The sequence below is a fragment of the Eulemur rufifrons genome, chromosome 19 (assembly GCF_041146395.1).
Source record: "Eulemur rufifrons isolate Redbay chromosome 19, OSU_ERuf_1, whole genome shotgun sequence".
Lineage (NCBI taxonomy): Eukaryota > Metazoa > Chordata > Mammalia > Primates > Lemuridae > Eulemur > Eulemur rufifrons.
Window position 1 is genome coordinate 62,368,366 of NC_091001.1, and position 20,858 is coordinate 62,389,223.

Here is a 20,858-nt window from a genome sequence, read left to right on the forward strand (position 1 = left end):
ATTCAAGCATGCATCAGAAAGGTTCACATGTTTAAATGTACACGAATTTAAGGAGAAAAAAATGGCAAAGAGAAAGAATGGGAAAGTAAAGTGGAGTAAAGAGGAGGAAAAAGAAGAGGCAGAGGTATTCCCAGTGAAAGTTTTGAATGTAAGCTCCGTAGAGAGAGGGGCTTTTTTTTTTTTTCTTCTTCTGTATGTGTAACATGTAGAACAGAATCTAACACATAATGGGGTCTCAGTAAAAATTTGTTGCACAACTTGTGGGATTGTGGTGCTACTGCTGTGTGGTTGTTTAGCATATGGCAGCTAAAGAGCTGCATCCCTTAGATCACCCTTAAAGAAAGTATTTACCATTCAGCTGCAGGAGGGCAGTTAGACAGCTTCCAGCTGGTAGCACCTTCAGGATCTGCCTCCAGCTGAAGCCACACTCTTGCTAGGCAGTCTCCATCAATGACTGAACATAGATGGGGGCATAGTCCCTGGCCATTTCTGCCCAATGTGGTCTTCTCTAAGGGATATGCTTTGCTCTGGAGCTCACCGCTAGGTTGTTCAGCCATCATGGTCTGCATCTCTCTCTCCCAATCCTGTTTCCTACCTTTTTATCTTCCAGAGACCACACCACCCCCACCTCAACGTCTTGCATGCCTAACTCCATTTCAGTGTTTGCTTTCTGAAGAACCCAAAGTGACCCATGGTGTGACAATTAGCCTTGAAGCCTCATTGTCAAAAGGACTCATGTGCAGAAGGACTAAAATTTGTGATATTTTAAGGTTTGGTAATTTTGACCCTAATAGTGTATAAAATCTGGAATTAATCTTTCATCAAAATATAATTTTAATTTAATGATAACTTTAAAGGATACATTGTTGGAACTGGCAAGTGATGAAGGATTGAAGATGAATTTTGAAAATATGGCATTGTTTCATTTTAGATAAAAGTTAAAAATGAATATCCTTAGATTGCTGAAACAGTTTTAAAGTCTCTTCTTCTATTCCCATCAATGTAGCTGAGACTTGTTTCTCCACTAGTGTTAAAACAGAGAAAAAGTTTGAAATATTAATACATGCTATTATACACTGCAAGCTCCACAAGAAATAACATCTTTAATCCAACTATAGAAAAATAAACCAGAAACAAGCTCATTTGCTACTTTCAAAACCTTAAATATTGACATACATGGTGCTTGTTCAAAGTGCTTTTATAGGCATTTATATATGTAATCGCTGTCTCATGCATAACTTTTAATTAAATTACGACTGTGAATGACAAAAAGTTATGAATGTAAAACAATGCTCTTACTTGCTTATACTACACTTTCAATGAATATGTACAGTTCTTGTAATTCTTTTTTTCTGTTGTGTTTGTTCTGATGGTATATAGAGAAATGTAATTTTACGTTTATTGAAGCTAATAAATAAAAATCTGGGCTTCAATTTTGCACATCTTTGTTTTTTTCATTTCTCTAGTAATTCACTTTTACTGTATTTTACAAAAGTATCACTTAGCGATGGACTTTAAAAATAAAGAAGCCATCCTTCACCACGGACTCTGGGGAGTCTCTCTAGGAGGCTAATTTTCAGGCAGACAAGGAAAGGGTAAGAACCAAGGTCCTGGAACAAGCTTTAGCAAAAGTAAAAACTTGAACAAAGCTTTAGTAACCAATATTTTTCTCCTGGTTAGATACGCTCAACTTGTATTTGGGGTGAGTGATGGACAAGTACAAATCTAGATGAAGGTGCCTAGAGCGTCGCCTCAAACTTCCACAACATTGGCCGGAGGCAGTCAAGGGGAGCCTCGCCTTTAGGGCCTAGAGAAAAGGTGAGACGCCGCGGGGATGACAGCGTGAGGTCATCGGAGAGCGACGCTCGCGCCGCGGATAGAGCCGGCGCGTCATTGACATCATCGCCGCTCGACCGCTTTCCGGGGAACTGGAGTCTAAGGCCGCGAGGTATTCAGAACTGTGGTTTGAGTTTTTCTCGTGTTCCTGCACAAGTCTGCTTTTCCTGGGGTTCCCCTTTCATCCTCCGGGCAGATGGGGAGGAGCGGGGTCGTGCTGCGTAGCTGGGGGCAGCATTGTTACAGGTCCCCCACTTCGCTTCTCTTGTGGCTGCTTGCCGGCTTTGGCTTACCCTGGCTCTTCATTTCTCACTTGGTCGGGTCTCTTTTCTTCGCTTGTTAACTTAGCCTCTCAAATCTTGAAAGGCAGAGAAATTACAAAAAAAAAAAAAAAAAGACTTCACAATTAATTTTCAGCTACCTTCAAACCTTGTTTAGTTAGGGAGGAAGGCTAAAGTGGAAGAGGTAGGGGAGTAACTTTCCTATGTTACCCCCGTTTATCATTCACGTTCATGATCACAAACTACCTGCCCCTGCGGTATTAGCCCATCCGAGATAGTGGGATAATTTTGACCTTCAGTTGAAGTTGTAGTGGATAATCTCAAGAACGCAGTTTTTTCTTTCTTTTCTTTTCTTTCTTTTTTTTAATGGCCCGGGATAGGTCAGTGTGACTCAAACTTTTGTTTGAAATAGCTTTAATGTCTTCATGTTTGTTGACTGCAGTTCACTTTTGGCTTGATAAAGATGTGTTTGTCCCACTGAGATGTTTGCTATCCACTTAATTAACCTGTTCTATCTGATGGTAGATCGAACCGAGACTTAATCACATGAGTTTTGATTCGAAAATAACAGGTAACTCCAATTGAAGTTCAGATAACTGTTTGTGATTGATGGAAATGATAGAATTCATTGTTTTGTTGAAAGATAGTGACAAGGTGTGAACAATGGTTTTTCTAAATAATCAAAACAAAATTCTAAGGGTCAAAAGATGTTATAGCTGCATTCGTATAACTGTGTTGTGTGTATCACAGTTCAGAGTTGATATTTTTTCTTAACTGTTTTTACCTTTTCCAGTGGCTCTTTATATGTATTATCTCAGGTACTGTTTCCAAACAGTTGACCCTTCAAGTATGACTCTAAGTAGTCCACATTGGATTAGGGCATTTGATCATTTTCACTTTAGTAAAACAATAACTAATATTGCTAGCTAATGTACTGAGTGCAAACTGTCCTACTAGCTTTACCTATATTATTCATTTAACTTGCACAACAACTGTTATCATTACTTTAGAGATGAGATAATTGTAATAAGCAAGATCCATGTGTTTTGGAAGGTAATTTTGCTGCTCATAGCTATAGTTTTGAAAATGCTTTGAATTATACATTGAATAGAAGTAAATTGATTCTAAACTGATGTAATTACTCATCTCAATCGTGAGCAACCTCCTTGTGAGTTTGTTTACTTTTTTGTTATTAGACTTTGGGGTAGATTTGTTTTTTGAATTTAATAGCTTTATTAGAAAAGGTAGAAGTCTATATTTACTCAGGAATTTTACTGTAAGACTGAAGGAAAATTATAGGTAACACTAACATGGACTCATTGTTTGTCCAAGACAACAATATTTATTCAGAACTTGTATGTACATTTCACTATTATTTTCTAAGATAACTCAGTGCAAAAAAGTCATTACAGTAATAGGATTCTGGTGCAACAACTGCAAATGCCTCCCTAGTTCCAGAAATCAATTATATGTTGGATTTGTTCTCTGGCCTAGTTCATAACTATGTATAACTATTTGATATAGATATATGTACAATATATATATTATACATGTAATATATATATTCATCCATGTGGCGACTTCCTAATATCCATAAGTCCAAACTGTAATCCGATACTAAGATTTCCCAAAATTAGTTTACTTTGATTGGGTTTAGTCAGTTAACAAATAGTTACTAAATACCTGTCAATAATAGGTGGCAAGACATTATGTTAGTGATGTGGAGATACAAATATGTGGCAACATGAATCCTGCCTTGAAGGAACTGCCCAGTGAGTAAATAACCAGTGGAAAGTTCTGAACAGAGGAGTGACATGATCTGACTTAGGTTTTAATAGAATCACTCTGGCTGCTGTGTTAAGAATAGTTTGTTGGAGGGTGGGGTAGGTGAAAACTAGGAGACTAATTAGGGAGATGTTGTAATAGTTCAGATGAAATGATAGCATCTTAACTGGATGAAAAGAAGTGAAGGTGGTGAGTAGCAATTCAATTTTGGATGTATTTTGTAGGTAAAGCCAACAGAATTTGCTTATTGATTGAATGAATGTGGGTTGTGAGAATAAGGGAATTGTCAAAGTTTTGGGCTTGAGCAATTAGAAGAGTAGAATTGCCATTAAGTGAGACATGGAAAACTGGGAGGGGCAGGTTTGTGGGGGAAGATTATGAGTTCAGTTATGGTCATGTTGAAATCTCTGTTAGTCATCCAAGTGGAGATGTTGAGTAGGCAGTTGAGTTTGGAAGAGTGATCATTGCTGGAAACAAACATTTGAAAATTGTCAGCGAACAGATGGTATTTAACACATTAACTGCCACACTAGAAAAAATTTTTTTTCCTCGGAGCCACGGTGTTTTACTACAAAAATATTATAGAATAAAAACTTTGAAAACAAAATGATTTCTAATTTTAATGAAAATTTTGTATTTTTTATTGTTTTCTATGCGAGAGTTATATGCAACTTGAAAAATAATTCTCTCAGCTCCCAAGTTGAAGAGACGTGTGAGTTACGCATACTTCAGGAGGCCCTGGACTCAAAACTAGCGTGAGTTAAATACAACTCACATGGCAGGTAATGTGTTAAAGTTGTGAGACTGGAGACAGCCATTAAAGGAGTGAATGTAGACAGAAGAGCAGCGGCACAAGGGCTGAGTCCTTAGGCATTTTAGCATTTACAGGTTAGGAAGATGAGGAAGAACCACCAAAGGAGACAGACTGAGCAGGCAGTGAGGGACAAGGACAATTTTGATTCTGGTGTGGAATTCAGGGTGGAGTACTATGTTCAGTTTTGTCAAAGGCAACTGATGGATCAGGTAAAATGATGGACATCTTTGGATTTATCAAGATATACAAGTATTACTGATGGATGTATGATAACTTTAAGTCTGGAGAAGCAGTCACACACCAGTGTGGTAATTATATTACAAGTATATTCAGAGAACCTTGGGAACAAAGAAGAAAAAGAGATTAACTTTGTTTGAAAGACATGGAAGCCTTTATAGAGGAGGGGACATTTGATGTGAGTTTTAAAGGATTGCTAGGTCTCACTACACCCAGAAAATGGGGACGGGTATGGAGAGGGTGTTTTCCAAGCAGAGAGAAAGGACTATAAAAGGACCTCCCTTCTCTTTCTTCCCAGCCTCATCTCCCAGTTAGCTGTTTTAAAGATGCTTTTGCAAGTCCTCTTTCCTCTGTGTCCACTAGCCACTTCTCCATTTTGGGTAATTCTAGCTCCAGGTCTACTGAACATTGCTAAGGAAATTGTGGGCATTCTAGTCATGTGAAATAGTGACAAGAACAGAAGTTGAGTGTGATGTTGGGGAAGAAGGGAAAGATGGAATTAAGGCTGGAAGGGTGAGAGGACCAACTTTGAAGGACCTTATATGTGGTGTAAAAGAGGATTTTGTTCTGAAAGGATGAGGAACCACTGAAGGGATTTGGGGGGATGCTTTCCTCCATTAGCTCTGGATTCCATTCTACCAAGCTTTACCAGTTACTAGTCCTATGATGTTAAGTCTCTGTTGTGTCATCTATAAAGTGAGATTACTGTCAGTGCCCAATCATAGAGTTGTTGTGAGAACTTTCCCCACTTCTGTTTTTGTCTGCTTAACTCAGCTCTGTCATCAAGAGTGCTTTCTTAAGGAAGCATTCTGTCTTCCCTCAGATTAAGTCATGCCCATTCGTTTATAGTCTCATAGTACCGTATATTTCTCCATATCGTTGTAATTTTATATTTCTGTGATGATTTGGTTAATATCTATTGTCTACAGTAGACTGTAAGTGCAGTGCAGGCAAGTTTTTGCTCACCATTATATTCCAAGTATAAGGGCAGCTTGTCATAGATGCTAAATAAATGCCTATTGAATAAATGAGTCCGTAGTGTCTGGCATGTGGTAAATGCCCAGGAAATGTTATCCGTTTATATGACATTGTGCAGGATGTTCTGGGGACATACTCAGGGATAAATGAAGGAATTGTCGAGCAACTGAGAGGACCCAGTTGAGGTTGGGTAGCATTAATTTATGTCTTTTGTGAATTTCTTTTTTTTTTTTTTTTTTACTTACTATTACCAGTTTATTATAAAGAATACAACTTAGGAACAGCCAAATGGAAGAGATGCATAGGGCAGGGGATGGGGATCGGAGTGCGTGGGGCCATCTTGGAAGCTCTCTGAACCCAATCCTTTAGGGTTTTATGGAGGTCCTGTTATGTAGGCATGATTGATTAAATCATTGGCCATCTCACTGATAATTTACTTAATCCCTAGTCCCTGTCCCCTCCTGGAGATCGGGGGTGGGGCTGAAAGTTCCAACCCTCTAATATTCGGTAGGCCTGGAGCTAGAATGATTATCTAGGACTGGGAATTGACTGGTGGGCACAAAGGAAAGATAAGGACGTGCAAAAGCATCTTTAAAACAGCTGCCTAAGAGGCAGGGTCATGTGGGAAGCGAGGCCAGAAGAGGCTTTTGTACCATGAGAATAGGGGGAAAATGGCCTCATGGTGGCTAGAAAATTTAGGTGTAGGGAGTACCTTTATATGGTTCTTTGAATATAATATAGCTTAAGAATATAGGTTTGATTGTAGCTGCTAAATTGGGGAAAATGACATTCTATCTGGCATATTTGGGAGTAAATTTCAAAATTTTACATAATTGGAGTTTTTATTTATAAAGTATTATTATAATATGTTACATTATTTTTTTAAAATTATCATTCAGAGAGTGTAGCAAATGTGCTGTCTCACCTTCATGTTTTTTGTTTTTCAGAAGTACCCATAGTTAACAGCTTCTTTGGATCCTTTAAGAAACTTACATGCATATACTGTACAAATATGCCTCTACACTCAGATACCTTTTTTTCTTAAAAACAAATGGGTTATATTATACCTGCTGTTCTTCAACTTTTGTTCTCTTAATATATCTGAGGAATCTCTCTAAAGCTTTGTTTCATACGTTTTCACTGCTGCATTGTATTTTAGTGGATGGGCGTATCATTTAACCAGTCCCTATTAATGGTCGTGCAGGTTGTTCCGTTTTAAAGTTTCACTGTTTTAAAGAGTGTTGCAGTGGAAGTCCTTGAACATTTATCTTGCATGAAAATATATACTTCGTGAAGTAAAATTACTAGGTCAAAGAATATATACATATACACTTTTGAAGCATAGTGCCAAATTATCCCACGAAAAATGCACAATTAATTTATATTCTGACTAATAGTGAATGAGAGGCTGTTTCTACTCACCTTTGCCCATGTTAGGTACTATTAATCTTTTTAATTTTTGCCTGTTTGACAGATGAAAAATGCCATCTTGTTTTGGTGATTTATGTTTCCTTAATTATGAATAAAGTTGAGGAGCTTTCTTTGTGCTTATTGGTCATCTGGATTCCTTTATTTGTGAACTGCTAGTTTTCTGTGCCAGTTTTTCTTTTGGGTTGTATGTACTTTTTCTGGTGATTTGTAGAGGCTCTTTTTATCTGTCTTTGTGTTGCAAATATCTTTTCCTAGTTTTTCATTTGACTTTAGACTTGGTCTGTTTATTTATTTTCACATGCATACATTTTTAAGGACCAGGTAAAGATATCAGAAATTAGGATTTTTTTTAAAGAAGGAAATGTGTGAAATTCTTGAAATAATTAAATACTCTAATGTCAGCCTTTGTTGGAAATGTTAGTTATACAAATTTCTTTTGAGGCCATAGGCTCTGTCTTGTTTTGTTCGGCAACTATCACAGATGTGGTAAGCACCTGATAGTAGCCTTCCTCTCCCTCACCCCCAGTTATATTTGGAATTGAAACAAGATATAATAGAGCTGAGTAAATATTCTAGATTACATCTTCTCCTTAGGTATCCTCCAATATGTGAACCGAGTTGTATTCTAAAGTTAATTTGTGAGTTAGCTATCTAATTTCACTATAGACATAATGTAACTAAGTTCTTATCTTTGCTCTCAAAGTTTAATTAATTCATGCAGGCTACATTTTTTTTTAAAGCAAATTCAAGATGTTATATGATTTTACCTCTCTGTACTTCAGTATGCATCCTTAAATGATAGAGACTTTTTTTTTATATAACTGTAATTCCATTTTCATAGATGACAGAATTATCAATAATTTGTGTCGCTTAATACTTGGTTCATATTCAGATTTCCTTCTCTCAAAAATATTATTTTACGCTTGTTTTATTTGAATCAAGATTCAAACAAGGTCTATATGTTTCGTTTGGTTGTATTTCCCCTAAATCTCCTTAATCCCTCTTCCTCTACCTCCCTTCCCATTTCTTTATTTTTTCTTTATGCCATTGACTTGTTATGGAAACCTGGTCAGTTGTCCTGTAGAGTACTATATTTCTTATTCTAGATTTGTCTGTTTGCTTTCTTCTGGTGTTAACTTGTTTTTTTAATCCTCCATATTTCCTGCAAAATGGAAGTTAGCCCTAAAGGCTTAATTAGATTCAGATTCAACATTTTGGGGATCAGAAATGCTTCACAGATGGTGCAGTGCATGTTATGTTGCCTCATATCAGGAGGTTCATAATATGTGTTTGTCCTACTTTTAGTGATGTGAACATTGATAAGTGGGTTCAGGTAGTGATAGTCTCATTCCTCCATTGAAAACATTCCCATCGTCTTTTTATCTGTCAATGATCATTGCTTGAATTGATAATTTTATTAGGGGTTGCAAAATGGTGATTTTTAAAAAACGTCATTTCTTCCACATTTGTTAGCTGGAATTCGAAGTCTACTTTTATTACTTGGGAAGCTGTAGTTCTGGAGGCTTAAAGGAGTGTGATGGTCTTTTTAATGTGTCAGCTTGGCTAGCCTACAGTCTCCAGATATTCAGTCAAATGCGAATCTAGCTGTTGGTGGGTAGGTATTCTGTAGATGTGATTAAAATCCATAATCCAATGACTTTAAAGAGGTTATCCCAGATAATCTGTGTGGGCCTAATTCAATCAATTGAAAGGCTTTAGAAGCAGAGCTGAGATTTCCCTGACAGGAGAGAAGAAATCCCACCTGTGGACAGCAGCTTCAGCTTGTAGCCAGGAGTTCCAGCCCTTCCTTGATGGCCTTTCCTACGTAACCAGACCTTTTAATAACTCCCTTAATATTATCTCCTACTGGTTCTGCTTCTCTGGTTGAACCCTTACTGGTCTGAGGAGCAAATCCCCTGACTCTCTTATTCTCTGACAAAATGGAATGGGGAGTGGTGGTAAGGGTCAGAGGGCCTACATTGTTTAGGGTGACTGTATAATTTTTTTGTTGAAACTGGGACTTTTGAGAGAGAAAGGAGGAACTGACCCGATGGCGAGCTAAAACAACAGACTTAGCACAGGACTGTCCTAGGCAAGTTGAGACATAGTCGTCCTGTGTGTCAGCCACTGGGGATAGAACATCAATATGACACAGTCCCCTCAAGGAGCTTGTAGTCAAAGGGGAAGTCAAGTAAATAAACAGACATTGTAAGATAGTGTTTTAAGTGACATGACAGCTTGTAGTTGTGTTCATCAAAACAGAGAGAATGGGAGGAGGACTTGCAGAGAAATCTTTATTGGCTGAAGTGAAACCTGATCTTACCTCCAAAAATAAGCAGGGTTTGAACAAGTGGAGTTGCAAGGGCATATCAGGTATAGAGAACCACAAAGGTGAAAGTTTAGAGTGAGAGCATGGCACATTTGGAAAACTGCCATCATGACTATGGTTATAGGATTGGAAGAGGGGAACCATGAAAGATGAAGTTAGACAAGCAAGGCCCACATCATAACAGGGCTTGCGTCCATGCTAAAGGGTTTGGAATTACCTTCCAGTGTGGTAGGGAACTGTTGCAGAATTTTAAACGGGAATACCATGACCAGACTATATTTATAGGAAAATCATATTTTATAATGTTCTAAAATTAGGAGAGGAAAAATGTTGACAGTAGGGAGACTACTCAAAGCCTGTTGAAATTATCTAGTCAGTGAGAATGGAGGAAAGTTTTTGGTGTAAGGACATTAAGGAAGCCACATTGACAGGACTGATTGGATGTGGGGCCTGAGGGGAGGAGTCAGGAGTGACTTCCAGGTTTCTGGCTGGACTGACCACCCTGAAGTAGAGAATCGAGGGGAGGAGGTAGCTGATGACTTCAGTTCTGCATGTGATGCTCTGCACCCTTCCTTTTCTGTACTTTGGCTTCTATAACCAGTGAGAGGAGTGGAGATAACGTCCTGTAGGGATACTGGGCAGCATTCCTCTCCCTGCTCCAGCTCCTTAGTCTCAGCCGTACCTTACTGAGGGGCGAAGAGAAGTGAGTTTTCTCTTGCCCTCTCCATTTATTTCTACCGTTCAGCCAGTGCTTTAGAAGGAATAGGTGGAGGGGTGAGCAGTACCTCTAGAACCTGGAAGGCAGTGAGGAGCAGAGTTAGCTGAGTTCTTTTCTTTCTCTTCTTTGGAAATTTTAGCATGGACAATCTCGGGCAAGTTATTTAGCCTCACTGTGGCTCAGTTTCTTCCTCTGTGAGGATTACATAAGCTAATGTGTATGGAGTGCTTAGAATCGTGCCTGGCACATAGTGCTATTCAAATGTTTGTTCTTGCTACTGATTCCACAGTCACTGCTTGATCCTGGGGACACAGGGAAGTTTCTGCACTTTTCCTGTGGAAGAAGCAGATATTCAGGAGCTGCTATATAAAACGTGAGTAGAAATCATTTGAATTGGGAAGAATTTCTGATAATAGAAGAATTTTTATTTTTTAGTCCTCCTTGCCTTTATTTTTTAGTTAGGGAAAAGGCAAGTGGCTCAGTTGAGATTTAATGAGGGCAATTATTCTTACTTACTGCCTTGCTTTCAGTGTTCAATCTAACCTATTTAAACAATAAATAACTGCTTGTTTATTGGGGCTTAGGGACAGGAAATAATTGCAGGAAAAATCTCCAACATGTTCTTCTGGAGAAGGGAAGTATTTTCTAATAGGAAAATTGGATGAAAAAAATTCACATTTAAATAAAGACCTTTTTGTATTTTTTTTTAATACCTGCAGTATTTGTTAAAAGCCACACACAATACTTTATATAATATACCTTTATTTAAATTTCATTGGTTATTTTTTATTACAAATTTAATATGTGCTTTTTGAAATAAAATTTAAACAATGAAGACTGAAGAGTTAAAAAAAAAATGAGTCTGCTTTGATCCTATTCCCTAATCACTTTCTATTCTTAGCGAAAATGTCTATTTTTTTGTATGCCTTTCTCCAGATCTTTTTCTACAAATATGCGTGTACAGGTTTTCAAAAAAACAAATGGCACGTGTTATGCACATTATATGCTATATACAATGTTTTATGACTTTTTTCACTTTTCATTGTGTGTCACTATATATAGATTTACTTCTTTATTTTTAATAGACATAATATCCCAAAGGATAGACGTGTTATAATTCATTTAACTGTTTATCTGTAGATGAATATTTAGATTATTTCCAGTATTTTGTTATAGTTTATTTGCATTTAACAAATATTTATTGACTGCCAGACAGTGCTTGTGAACGAAACACAAAAATTCCTGCTCTCAGTTGACTTCTTTTGCAGATAGGCAGACAATAAATGAATAAAAAAAGTCAATATATGTCAGTTGTTATTGAGAAATATAAGGTGGGGAAGGAGATAGGGAGTAAGGGGAGGAGTATGCATTTTAAAATGGGGTAAGGTCAGGAGAGATTCATTGATAGGTGGCATTTGAGCAGAGATCTGGTGAAAGTAACATAATGAGCTCTGAACCTGTTGGTAGGGGAGGAGGAGAGGAAGAGAGCATGCTGAGAAGGAGGGAAGTAGTACAAGAGGGCCAGGCATGGTGGCTCACGCCTGTAATCCCAGCACTTTGGGAGGGTGAGGTGGGGGATCACTTTAGACCAGGAGTCTGAGACCAGCCTGGGCAACATAACAAGACCCATCTCTACGAAAAATAAAATGAGCTCGGTGTGGTGGCACATGCCTGTAATCCTAGCTACTCCGAGCCCAGGAGTTTGAGGCTGCAGTGAGCAGTGTTTGTGCACCACTGCCCTCCAGCCTAGGTTACAGACTGATACCTTGACTCTTTAAGAAAAAAGAGAAAAAGAAGTATGAAGTCCCTGAGGGAAGCACATGCCTAACTTAATGGGGGAAGAGCAAGGAGGCTATTGTGGTTGGAGTGAAATGAGCAAGGGGAGAGTGGGAGGAAATGAAGTCACAGAAGGTGAAGGGAATTAGGGCAAATTGTGTTGGGCTTTTTTAGGCCACTATAAGGACTTTGTCTTTTACTATGAATGAGTGGACAAGCCTTTGGAAGTTTCTTAGCAGAGGCATAACATAATCTGATTTACATTTTGAATAGTCTCTACTTCCTTGTTAATAGACTCTCTGGCTAGAAGCAAGGAGAGGCTACTGCAACAATCCATGCAAGAGAGAGAATAGTCAAGGATCATTCTGAAATTTTGGGTCTGAACAATTGGAAAGTTGGTGTTGCATGAAGTGAAATGAGACTGCAGTAGGCAAGATTAGGAATTTGGCTTTAGGCAGGTTACATTTGAGAATTTATTAGACATCCAACCAGAGTTATTGAGTAAGCAGTTGGAAGTGTAAATTTGGAGTTCAGTGGAGAGGTCAGGGCTCTAGAAACAAACCTGGAAGTCATCAGTTTATTAATGCATTTTAAAACCCTGAGCTCACCCAGGAGTAAATTAGATGGAGAAGAAAAGAGTCAAGGACAGCACTTGGGCACTTCAAAGTAAAGATGCTGAGGATGTGAGAAGGATGCATCAAAGAGACCAAGAAAGCAGCCAGTGAGGTAGAAGGGAAACCAAGAAAATGTGATATCTTGGAAACTAAGAGAAGGGAGTCAATGATGTCACAAGATGAGAACTGAAGAACTGACCATTGAATTTAACAGTGTGGCTGTGTGGGTGACCTTGACGAGCAATATTGAGTGAAATGTAGGGGGCCTGTTTGTAGGAGATTCGAGAAAGAATGGAAGGAAGGGAATTAGAGACTTAGTCTAAGCACCTCTTTGGAGGAGTTTGTTTTAAAAGGGAGAGAGAAAATGGGGCCTAAGCTGGAGAGAGGTATGAAGTAAAGATGTTTCTCTTGTTTCTTGTCTTAGATGGAAAAATAAAAAGTTTTAAGCTTATGGGTAATGATCCAGTAGAAAGAAAATGTGATGTAAGAGAAAGTGGGGGAAATTCAGAGAAGAGTTTGAGTCCATTTTAATAAATTTATATGCATATGTGCAAGGATTTCTGTATGCTAGACTTTTAAAAAGATTTCCCTAGTCACAGGGTATGTGCATTTTAAAAACCTGTACTACTTTATATTCCACCTTCAGCATTTACCCTTGCTAACATTGCACATTTTTAATCTTGAAAATTATTGCCAATCTGATAGGTGATATCTTCATTATTTTAATTTGTTTTATTGCTTTCTAAGAACTCTTTATATAATCTGTCTAATCCTTTGTTATATTTTGCCACATATTTTCTCCTAGCTGTCTCTTGCCTTTTAACTTTGTTTGTGGTATCCTTTTACTATATAGACTTTTTTTTTTTTTGTTTGTTTTATGTAGTTTAGTTTGTCAGCCATTTCCTTTTATAGCATTTGGGTTTCATTTGGATGATATAAATATTTTATATAATCTAATACATTTATACATTTACATTTTTAATTCATCTGGAGTTTATTTTTGTGTATGCTGTGAAATAGGTATCTAAATTTTCCATCTTTCTTTATATTTTTAAGCAGTTAAATACCATAGGGATTAACTGTTTCTTGAAGGTTTGGAAGAAATTACCTATGAAATTTTCTAGGCTTGGAGCCTTTTTGGAGAGTAAGGTCTTGGACCACTTTGTAGATTTTTTTCTGTGTTTAATGATCTATATGGTTTATGTACTTCTTTTTAGTTTTGGCAATTGATAACTTTCCAGAGCATCGTTCTTTTTATCCACACTTTCAAATTTACTCATTTAAAATTCTGCATAAAAAGAGGAGATACTAAGTCTTCTTTATATTTGCAGTGTATTCCCATACTTCCTTTATCTGGGCAACAAATGCTGGAGCTGTCCTTTCACAGATCTGGAGATTGGTTTAGCTATTTTCAGTCCTTGTCACCTTTGATCTTGTGTTTATTCCTAGATTCTCATTCTCTTTTGTTTGTAAGATTCCTTGGCTCTGTTTCCTATCAGTCTGATCCCATTTGCTCTTTAGTTTACAGAATTTCTATAGTTCAAGTCTGTTGGTGGATACGTGCCTTTCTTGGTTTCCAGCATTTTTATTTCATATTTATATTTCTTCTGTCCTATTGGAAGGATGTGGGGAGGGCTGAGAGGCAAATGCATATTTTCAGTTAATCTTTTGAAATAGAAAGTCACAGTTCTTTCCCGTGTAGTTTTCTTTTATCATAGTTCTCAGTTTAATTGTTGATTGCACAGTAGTTGGGTAGTAACTTTACAGCTCAGGTAGTGATAGTCAGACTTCACTTTTTTTTTTTTTTTAAGTGAAACCAGATGTCTCAGTGGCATATACTCATTGAGAAGAAATGTTAATATAGTATGACTAAATATTCAAATAGTACTTTTAAACTGAAAGACGTAGTCAACATTTAGAAGTGTAAGGGACTTTACAGATCATTAGACCAGCTGCCTTATTTTATGGATGAGGAATTTGAGGCCTAGAGAGATTCAGTGATTTATCTAAGGTGACAAAGTCAGTGATCAAGCAAGATGGAAAGCCCAAGTCTTTTTATTTCCATTCTGCTGTGCTATTTGCTAATAAATACATTATTGCTGTTCTTAGCTCATAAAAAAAAATTTTTTTTAACTTAAAGATGTTACATATGGTTTGGAACTGCCTCTGAAATTTGGTCTTAGGTACTTTATTTAATACACGATACAGATTTTGCTATTTCTCACATAGATATTAATTATGATATAAATGTGAATTTTAAAAATACGCGCTGTCAGATACGCTCTAGCCTAAATGAAAACCGTATTGTTTATTTTCCCCGTTTCCTGTTTTCTGCTTATAAGCTTTATGTGATTTATGGACTCTTTAGATTTCTTATTATTTTAGAGAAGCTTAAGGAATATAAATGTAAATATGAAGGATTAAAAATGATTTTAGTGATAAATAAGATATTTCAGACCTAAGATTTCTAATTTTTTAGTTTAATATCACATGCTACTAGATCGAACTGAATTTACAAGATGCTTTCAAAAAAGAAGCACTTTGCTTATCATTTCTTCAGCAATCATTGGGGATGTATTTATCAAATTTTCATTGATTTGCTTGGTCTTTAACTTCAACAGAAAGTTTTTAAAATGTAGGATTTTGATTATTGATATCTCATGTTTGGTAATCATGTCTTTAGTGCTTTAAAAGTGTTGAGGGTTTGTTACATGTAGCATTGGTGGCCTGGGGTAGATTTCCCCCTCACCCTGCAAGAAACTTAAGAAGGGAAGTTAGAATGTAGTTGTTAATAGAATTATATTCTAAGATTTGTTTATCTTCAGGTTTTAACTATTTTAGTGCTTTCGAAATACACAATATGTCCCAATGACTTTTTTTTTTTTTTTTTGGTAAACTAAAGAACAAGCTCTGTCTCTAATATGAATTCTAAGAATTAAATTTTTTTCCTAGTTGGTCCTAATGGCAGGTGAAGAAATAAATGAAGACTATCCCGTAGAAATTCATGAGTATTTATCAACATTTGAGAATTCTATTGGCGCTGTGGATGAGATGCTGAAGACTATGATGTCTGTTTCTAGAAATGAGTTGTTGCAGAAGGTATTTTAAAAATGTAATTCTTAAAAATGAATTTCTTTTCTTTATTTTTTTTTCTGTTTCTTTTTTTTTTTTTTTTTCCTTTGAGAGACAGGGTCTCTCTGTCACCCAGGCTGGAGTGCAGTGGCATGATCATAGCTCACTACACCCTCAAGCTCCGTGGCTCAAGTGATCGAGTAGCTGGGGCTACAGATGCATGCCACCATCCCTGACTAATTTTTTATTTTTTGTAGAGAACGGTGGCTTACTATGTTGTCCAGGCTGGTCTTGAACTCTTGGCCTCAAGTGATTCTCCCGCCTCAGGCTCCCAAAGTGTCAGGATTATGGGTGTGAGCCACCGTGCCCAGCCCTAAAAATGAATTTCACGAAACAGAGTGCTGTTTTATGAAACATATGGAAGAAGAAATAGATTAATGTTATATGCTCCTTTCCCCCTTTATTTCAATTTTTTTAGTGTTTGGGTGTTTTTAGGGAAAAAACAAAACTTCAGCCTTAGGAAATACTGCTTAACTATATTTTTATTTTGACTTGGTTTTAAAAAATAAGGAGCACTCACAGCATTCTTTTGACAGACTCGACTCTATCTTTGACCTTTTAAGTATTACAATGATGTTATCAGGGTTTCTGGAAACCCTATAGGACACAAACAGTAAATTGACTTTGACAGTCTAAAACAAATCTTATTATGTTTCTTCTGTCTTTGGTATTGTCTAAGCATTTTAGCCTGCTTCTTATATTAATACATAAATGCATCATGTACAATGTTTATATTGATAAATTACTTTTGACATACAAAACCCAGATGGTAACTCCTGAATTAAAATAATTCAAAAGAATTTTTCTTGGATTATACACATTCCTTGTCTAGGTAAAGATGATACCCTGAAGTGAAAATTTGTGGGCAAAAGTCACTGGATAAGAAAACTTCTTTTTGCAAATTATTTTCAGACCAATTGGTTATTGGATTATAGGAAGTGAAAAAGAATTCTTTGATACATTGTGCTTGGTAAAAGTTTAAAATATTATCTGATGGTGTTCAAAGTTTATAGGTGTGTTTTTCTTGTTTCTTTTTTTCCTTCTCTCCCTTTCTCTCTCTCTTTTCCTTTTTTAATAGTTGGACCCACTTGAACAAGCAAAAGTGGATTTAGTTTCTGCCTACACATTAAATTCAATGTTTTGGGGTATGTATATTACTTTGGAATTAATTAGAAAGCAAATTATTTATTGTGTTAAAGGTGATTTATCTTTTAAATGCTAGCAATTTATTTACAATTACACTTTATAGCAGTTTTAATAGTCAGATATTTATTTCTTTTAAATCAGAATCCTGAATGCCCATGAGCTACATATAAATTTAATAGTACATAAAGGTTGAATAACTTAAGATTTGATCATTCATATGACTTTCTTTTTTTGTAACTACTGTTTCTTTAATTGGAATGTTCTTAATACATATACTATTTTATTCAATGAAATTTTTGTTTTGTAGTTTACTTAGCAACTCAAGGAGTTAATCCTAAGGAACATCCAGTAAAGCAGGAATTGGTAAGATTTCAGTTAATTTCTTTTTATTTTACATGTCTATTTGTTGTAATATTCCTGAAGTTTAAGTTGCACTACCTTTATCACACTAATTATGGAGAACAAAATTAGAGTTGAAATTATGAAAGTGAGCCAGACCTTATTGTTTTTGGTTTTTCTTTCTCTTACTTACCTTTGTCAGAGAATTGATATTCCATATATTATATAAATCTCTGGATGGGAAAATGTTGTGATTCTAGTAATTATAACTTACATATTATTTTTCCTATAAATGTTTGAAATCCTGTTCATCTCTAATACTACTTTTTTTATTTTTTTTTAACTCTTACACAATTCTTAAAAGTATATTTTAGTTGATTTACTAGCAAAGACGGGAAAGTTTCTCCCCCCACCTTTACAGTTCCTCCATTAATTCATTTTCTCAGCAGTAAAGAATCCAGTTCAGCAACAAAGCTAAAAGCTTTTTTGGCACCAGTTGTATGTGTACTGTCCAGTAATTCTGCATTAGTGACATATTTACAACCTGTAATAAATCTTCTAGGTTTGTCTTTGTATTCCATTTAGATGTATAAGTACAGTATATAAGGTCTGGTATCTTGGAGTTTTTGCTGACTTCAAAAATTAAATCAAATCATTCAATTTGAAGGAAAAAATTAGAAATCAAACTTATGGTTACCTTTTTGACTTGGCTTTATGAATAAGAATATTAATAAATTTATTCTTTGTGTTTTTAAAATATAAGGTAAATATATATGTGAAACACACTTGACATTGTATCCTTGTTCTCAAGTCTTATGGTTGTTGACATGCATGTTATTTACAACTGAGTAAAGCACTTGGTCATTTATTTTTAAAAAATAAATAAACCAGATCTGTTGTCTTCATTTTTTTAATGTGTGGACTAAGACATTTTCTTCTTTTAACGTTCTTGAGGGAAAAATAATTTATTTTTAAATACAGCAATCGTGAAAAATATTTAAAGCAAATGTATAAAGCAACATGATATGCAGATCTTGGTTTGATAGATGATACTGGCTTTAAACCTGAAGAAGTATGGGTTGTATCATCTGTTTTCAACTTTCTAATGTGGGCTTTACATTTATAAAATTACTTTTTTTTCCCTTAACACAAAGTTATTTGGAGTACTCTATACTGTCTTTGTGAAAGGATAAGATCATTTATCTTCTTTCTCTCTCGAACCCACTTTATGGAGAAGTACATTAATATTCTGGGCAAGGGTTGGCAAATAAAATGCATACACAACCCTATTCCCCTTTTCTGACCGTGTGACAAATATTACAAATTGATCACAGTTAGTGTGTGATAGGAAACCTATTTGCCATATATATCACAGATGGGGAGAGGCATTGAAAATAGTCAATTTATTCATTCAACGAATATTTGAGTGCCTACTGGGAACCTGGCATTATTTCCAAGGGAGATGATTCCGCAGTGAATAAAGCTGATCCCTGCCCTTGTGGCAGACACCAGTCTGTATCTAATAGAGGGAGACAATAAAATAAAGTAAATAAACAAATAGTAAATATATATGAATATGTAATATATTAGAAAGTTATATGTTATGGGAAAAAGGAAAAACAGTAGAGCGCAGGGTAAGGGGGATTGGAGTGCTTGGGTAGGATTGCAGTTTTAAATGGCGAAGTCAGGGCCTCATTGACAAGGTTAACATTTGAGCAGGCTGGAAGGAAGAGGAGGAGTAGCTGTGTTGATATTTGAGGTAAGATACCTTGCAGGCAGAGGAATAAGCAGGGCAAAGGCCTGAGGCAGGGCTGGGGGGTATCCACTGTTGTAAGGACTGTGGCTTTCACTCTGACAGAAACAGGGAGCCATTGGAGAGCGTCCAGCAGAGCTGCCAGTCTTTGCAATGAAAAAACTCTAAGGTTCTACATTTTTCTGTGTATGTTTATGTAACCATTTTGATTATTTTAATGCAACTTGCTTTTAAGCAGCCATCAGTCACTTACTCTGCTATTTTATGGCTCTCATCAACTTTATTTCTCCATTTGAAGTATAGGATAGCCTTTTATGCTGATTAATGGTCTCAGAAGATTCAAAGTGGTATGGCAACACATTATGCTTCTCACCTTGTAAAGTCTGATTAGAACTGTATATTTTATTAGGAAATTTCTTGCACTTATCAATCAAAAGCATGAAATTGAATAAAAGATTTTGTATTTTCATTCTATTTTAATTGTGACATTTCATGGTAACATAAAAAGATAAATAGTTGAATACTACCTCAACTATTAATATTTCTTGTTTGGAAAATTTCAGAATTTAGTTTGTATGTTGCAAGTCTAAGAGAGCTCAGATTTTAGATTTCAGATATAAAAAAAACAGTTAATATATAGATGTAGGTTGATACTAATTTAAAAAAATATATAGCCACATGGAACAACTCAATGTTTATCTCTTTAGTGATGTTTTAGTACAATTGTTCTTTGGAGATACTCAGAACACTTCTGAAATGACTTTTTAATATCTCTCTACCCCCTTATCCCCTCTGCCCGCAGACTGTGAACTCCAGGAAAGCACAGAGCATGTTTGTCCTATGCACTTGCATTTACTAGCACCATGCACTTAATAGGCCATAAATATATATCTGTTGAATTTAACAGAGGTATAGTATAATAAAATGTTGTGATGGTGAACAGCTTAGTAAATCTATTACCTTTCGTTTTTATCTTTAAGGAAAGAATCAGAGTATACATGAACAGAGTCAAGGAAATAACAGATAAGAAAAAGGCTGGCAAGCTGGACAAAGGTGCAGCTGCAAGATTTGTAAAAAATGCCCTCTGGGAACCAAAACCGAAAAATGCATCGAAAGTTGCCAATAAAGGAAAAAGTAAAAACTAACTTTTTGTTTTTCATGTACATATATTCAAAAAGTACATCTTTTTTTTGTTTTCACAAAATAGATGGTTATGTGGCGATGCAGAGTTTAAATGTATTCCTTATCAAATTCATGTGTAAATTTATACTTTAAATTTATAATGCTAAATACTTCCCCTCCCACAAAGATTGTTATTTTTATTGATTTTCTTATAGAGCACTATGAGGTTTTTAACATTGTGATGTATTTTATATTTATAGTTTATCATGTCTTTTGACAAGACTCTTATTTCCTTATATAGGTCAATCTTGCAAGTACCATTTTATAAACAACTGTGAAATTTAAGTTAAATGTTCTTTGTAAACATTTGTACTATTTTAAATGAATAATGACCTTATGAAGTATGCTATCTGTAGGCTGAGGTTATAAGTACATCTGTTTTTACTATATGATATGAAGAATGAAATGACTTCAATGTCCATTTTTTTCTGTGTGTAGTTACTTCATGTTTTCATGATTTTAGGAATTATTGCTTTTTTGATATTTGAAGTGTGAAATTAAAACTTT

The 20,858-nt window shown here is 35.8% G+C and overlaps 1 protein-coding gene across 1 annotated transcript; it reads left to right on the forward strand.

Moving 5' to 3' along the window:
- Nucleotides 1–1,914: 1,914 nt before the first annotated feature.
- C1D (C1D nuclear receptor corepressor) lies at nucleotides 1,915–20,485 on the forward strand. The gene is made up of 6 exons (XM_069494759.1): nucleotides 1,915–1,948; nucleotides 10,699–10,782; nucleotides 15,752–15,898; nucleotides 17,010–17,076; nucleotides 17,385–17,440; nucleotides 20,150–20,485. Exons 3-6 carry the CDS (start codon nucleotides 15,761–15,763, stop codon nucleotides 20,312–20,314), a joined length of 426 nt encoding a protein of 141 aa, XP_069350860.1. The 5' UTR covers nucleotides 1,915–1,948; nucleotides 10,699–10,782; nucleotides 15,752–15,760; the 3' UTR covers nucleotides 20,315–20,485.
- Nucleotides 20,486–20,858: the final 373 nt, after the last annotated feature.

Excerpts from the sequence above, each read along its gene's own strand:
- C1D (XM_069494759.1), top strand. The coding sequence starts at position 15,761 with ATGGCAGGTGAAGAAATAAATGAAGACTATCCCGTAGAAATTCATGAG. Across the intron at positions 15,899-17,009 it reads GAAATGAGTTGTTGCAGAAG|TTGGACCCACTTGAACAAGC; the intron begins GTATTTTAAAAA and ends CTTTTTTAATAG. Across the intron at positions 17,077-17,384 it reads ATTAAATTCAATGTTTTGGG|TTTACTTAGCAACTCAAGGA; the intron begins GTATGTATATTA and ends TTTGTTTTGTAG.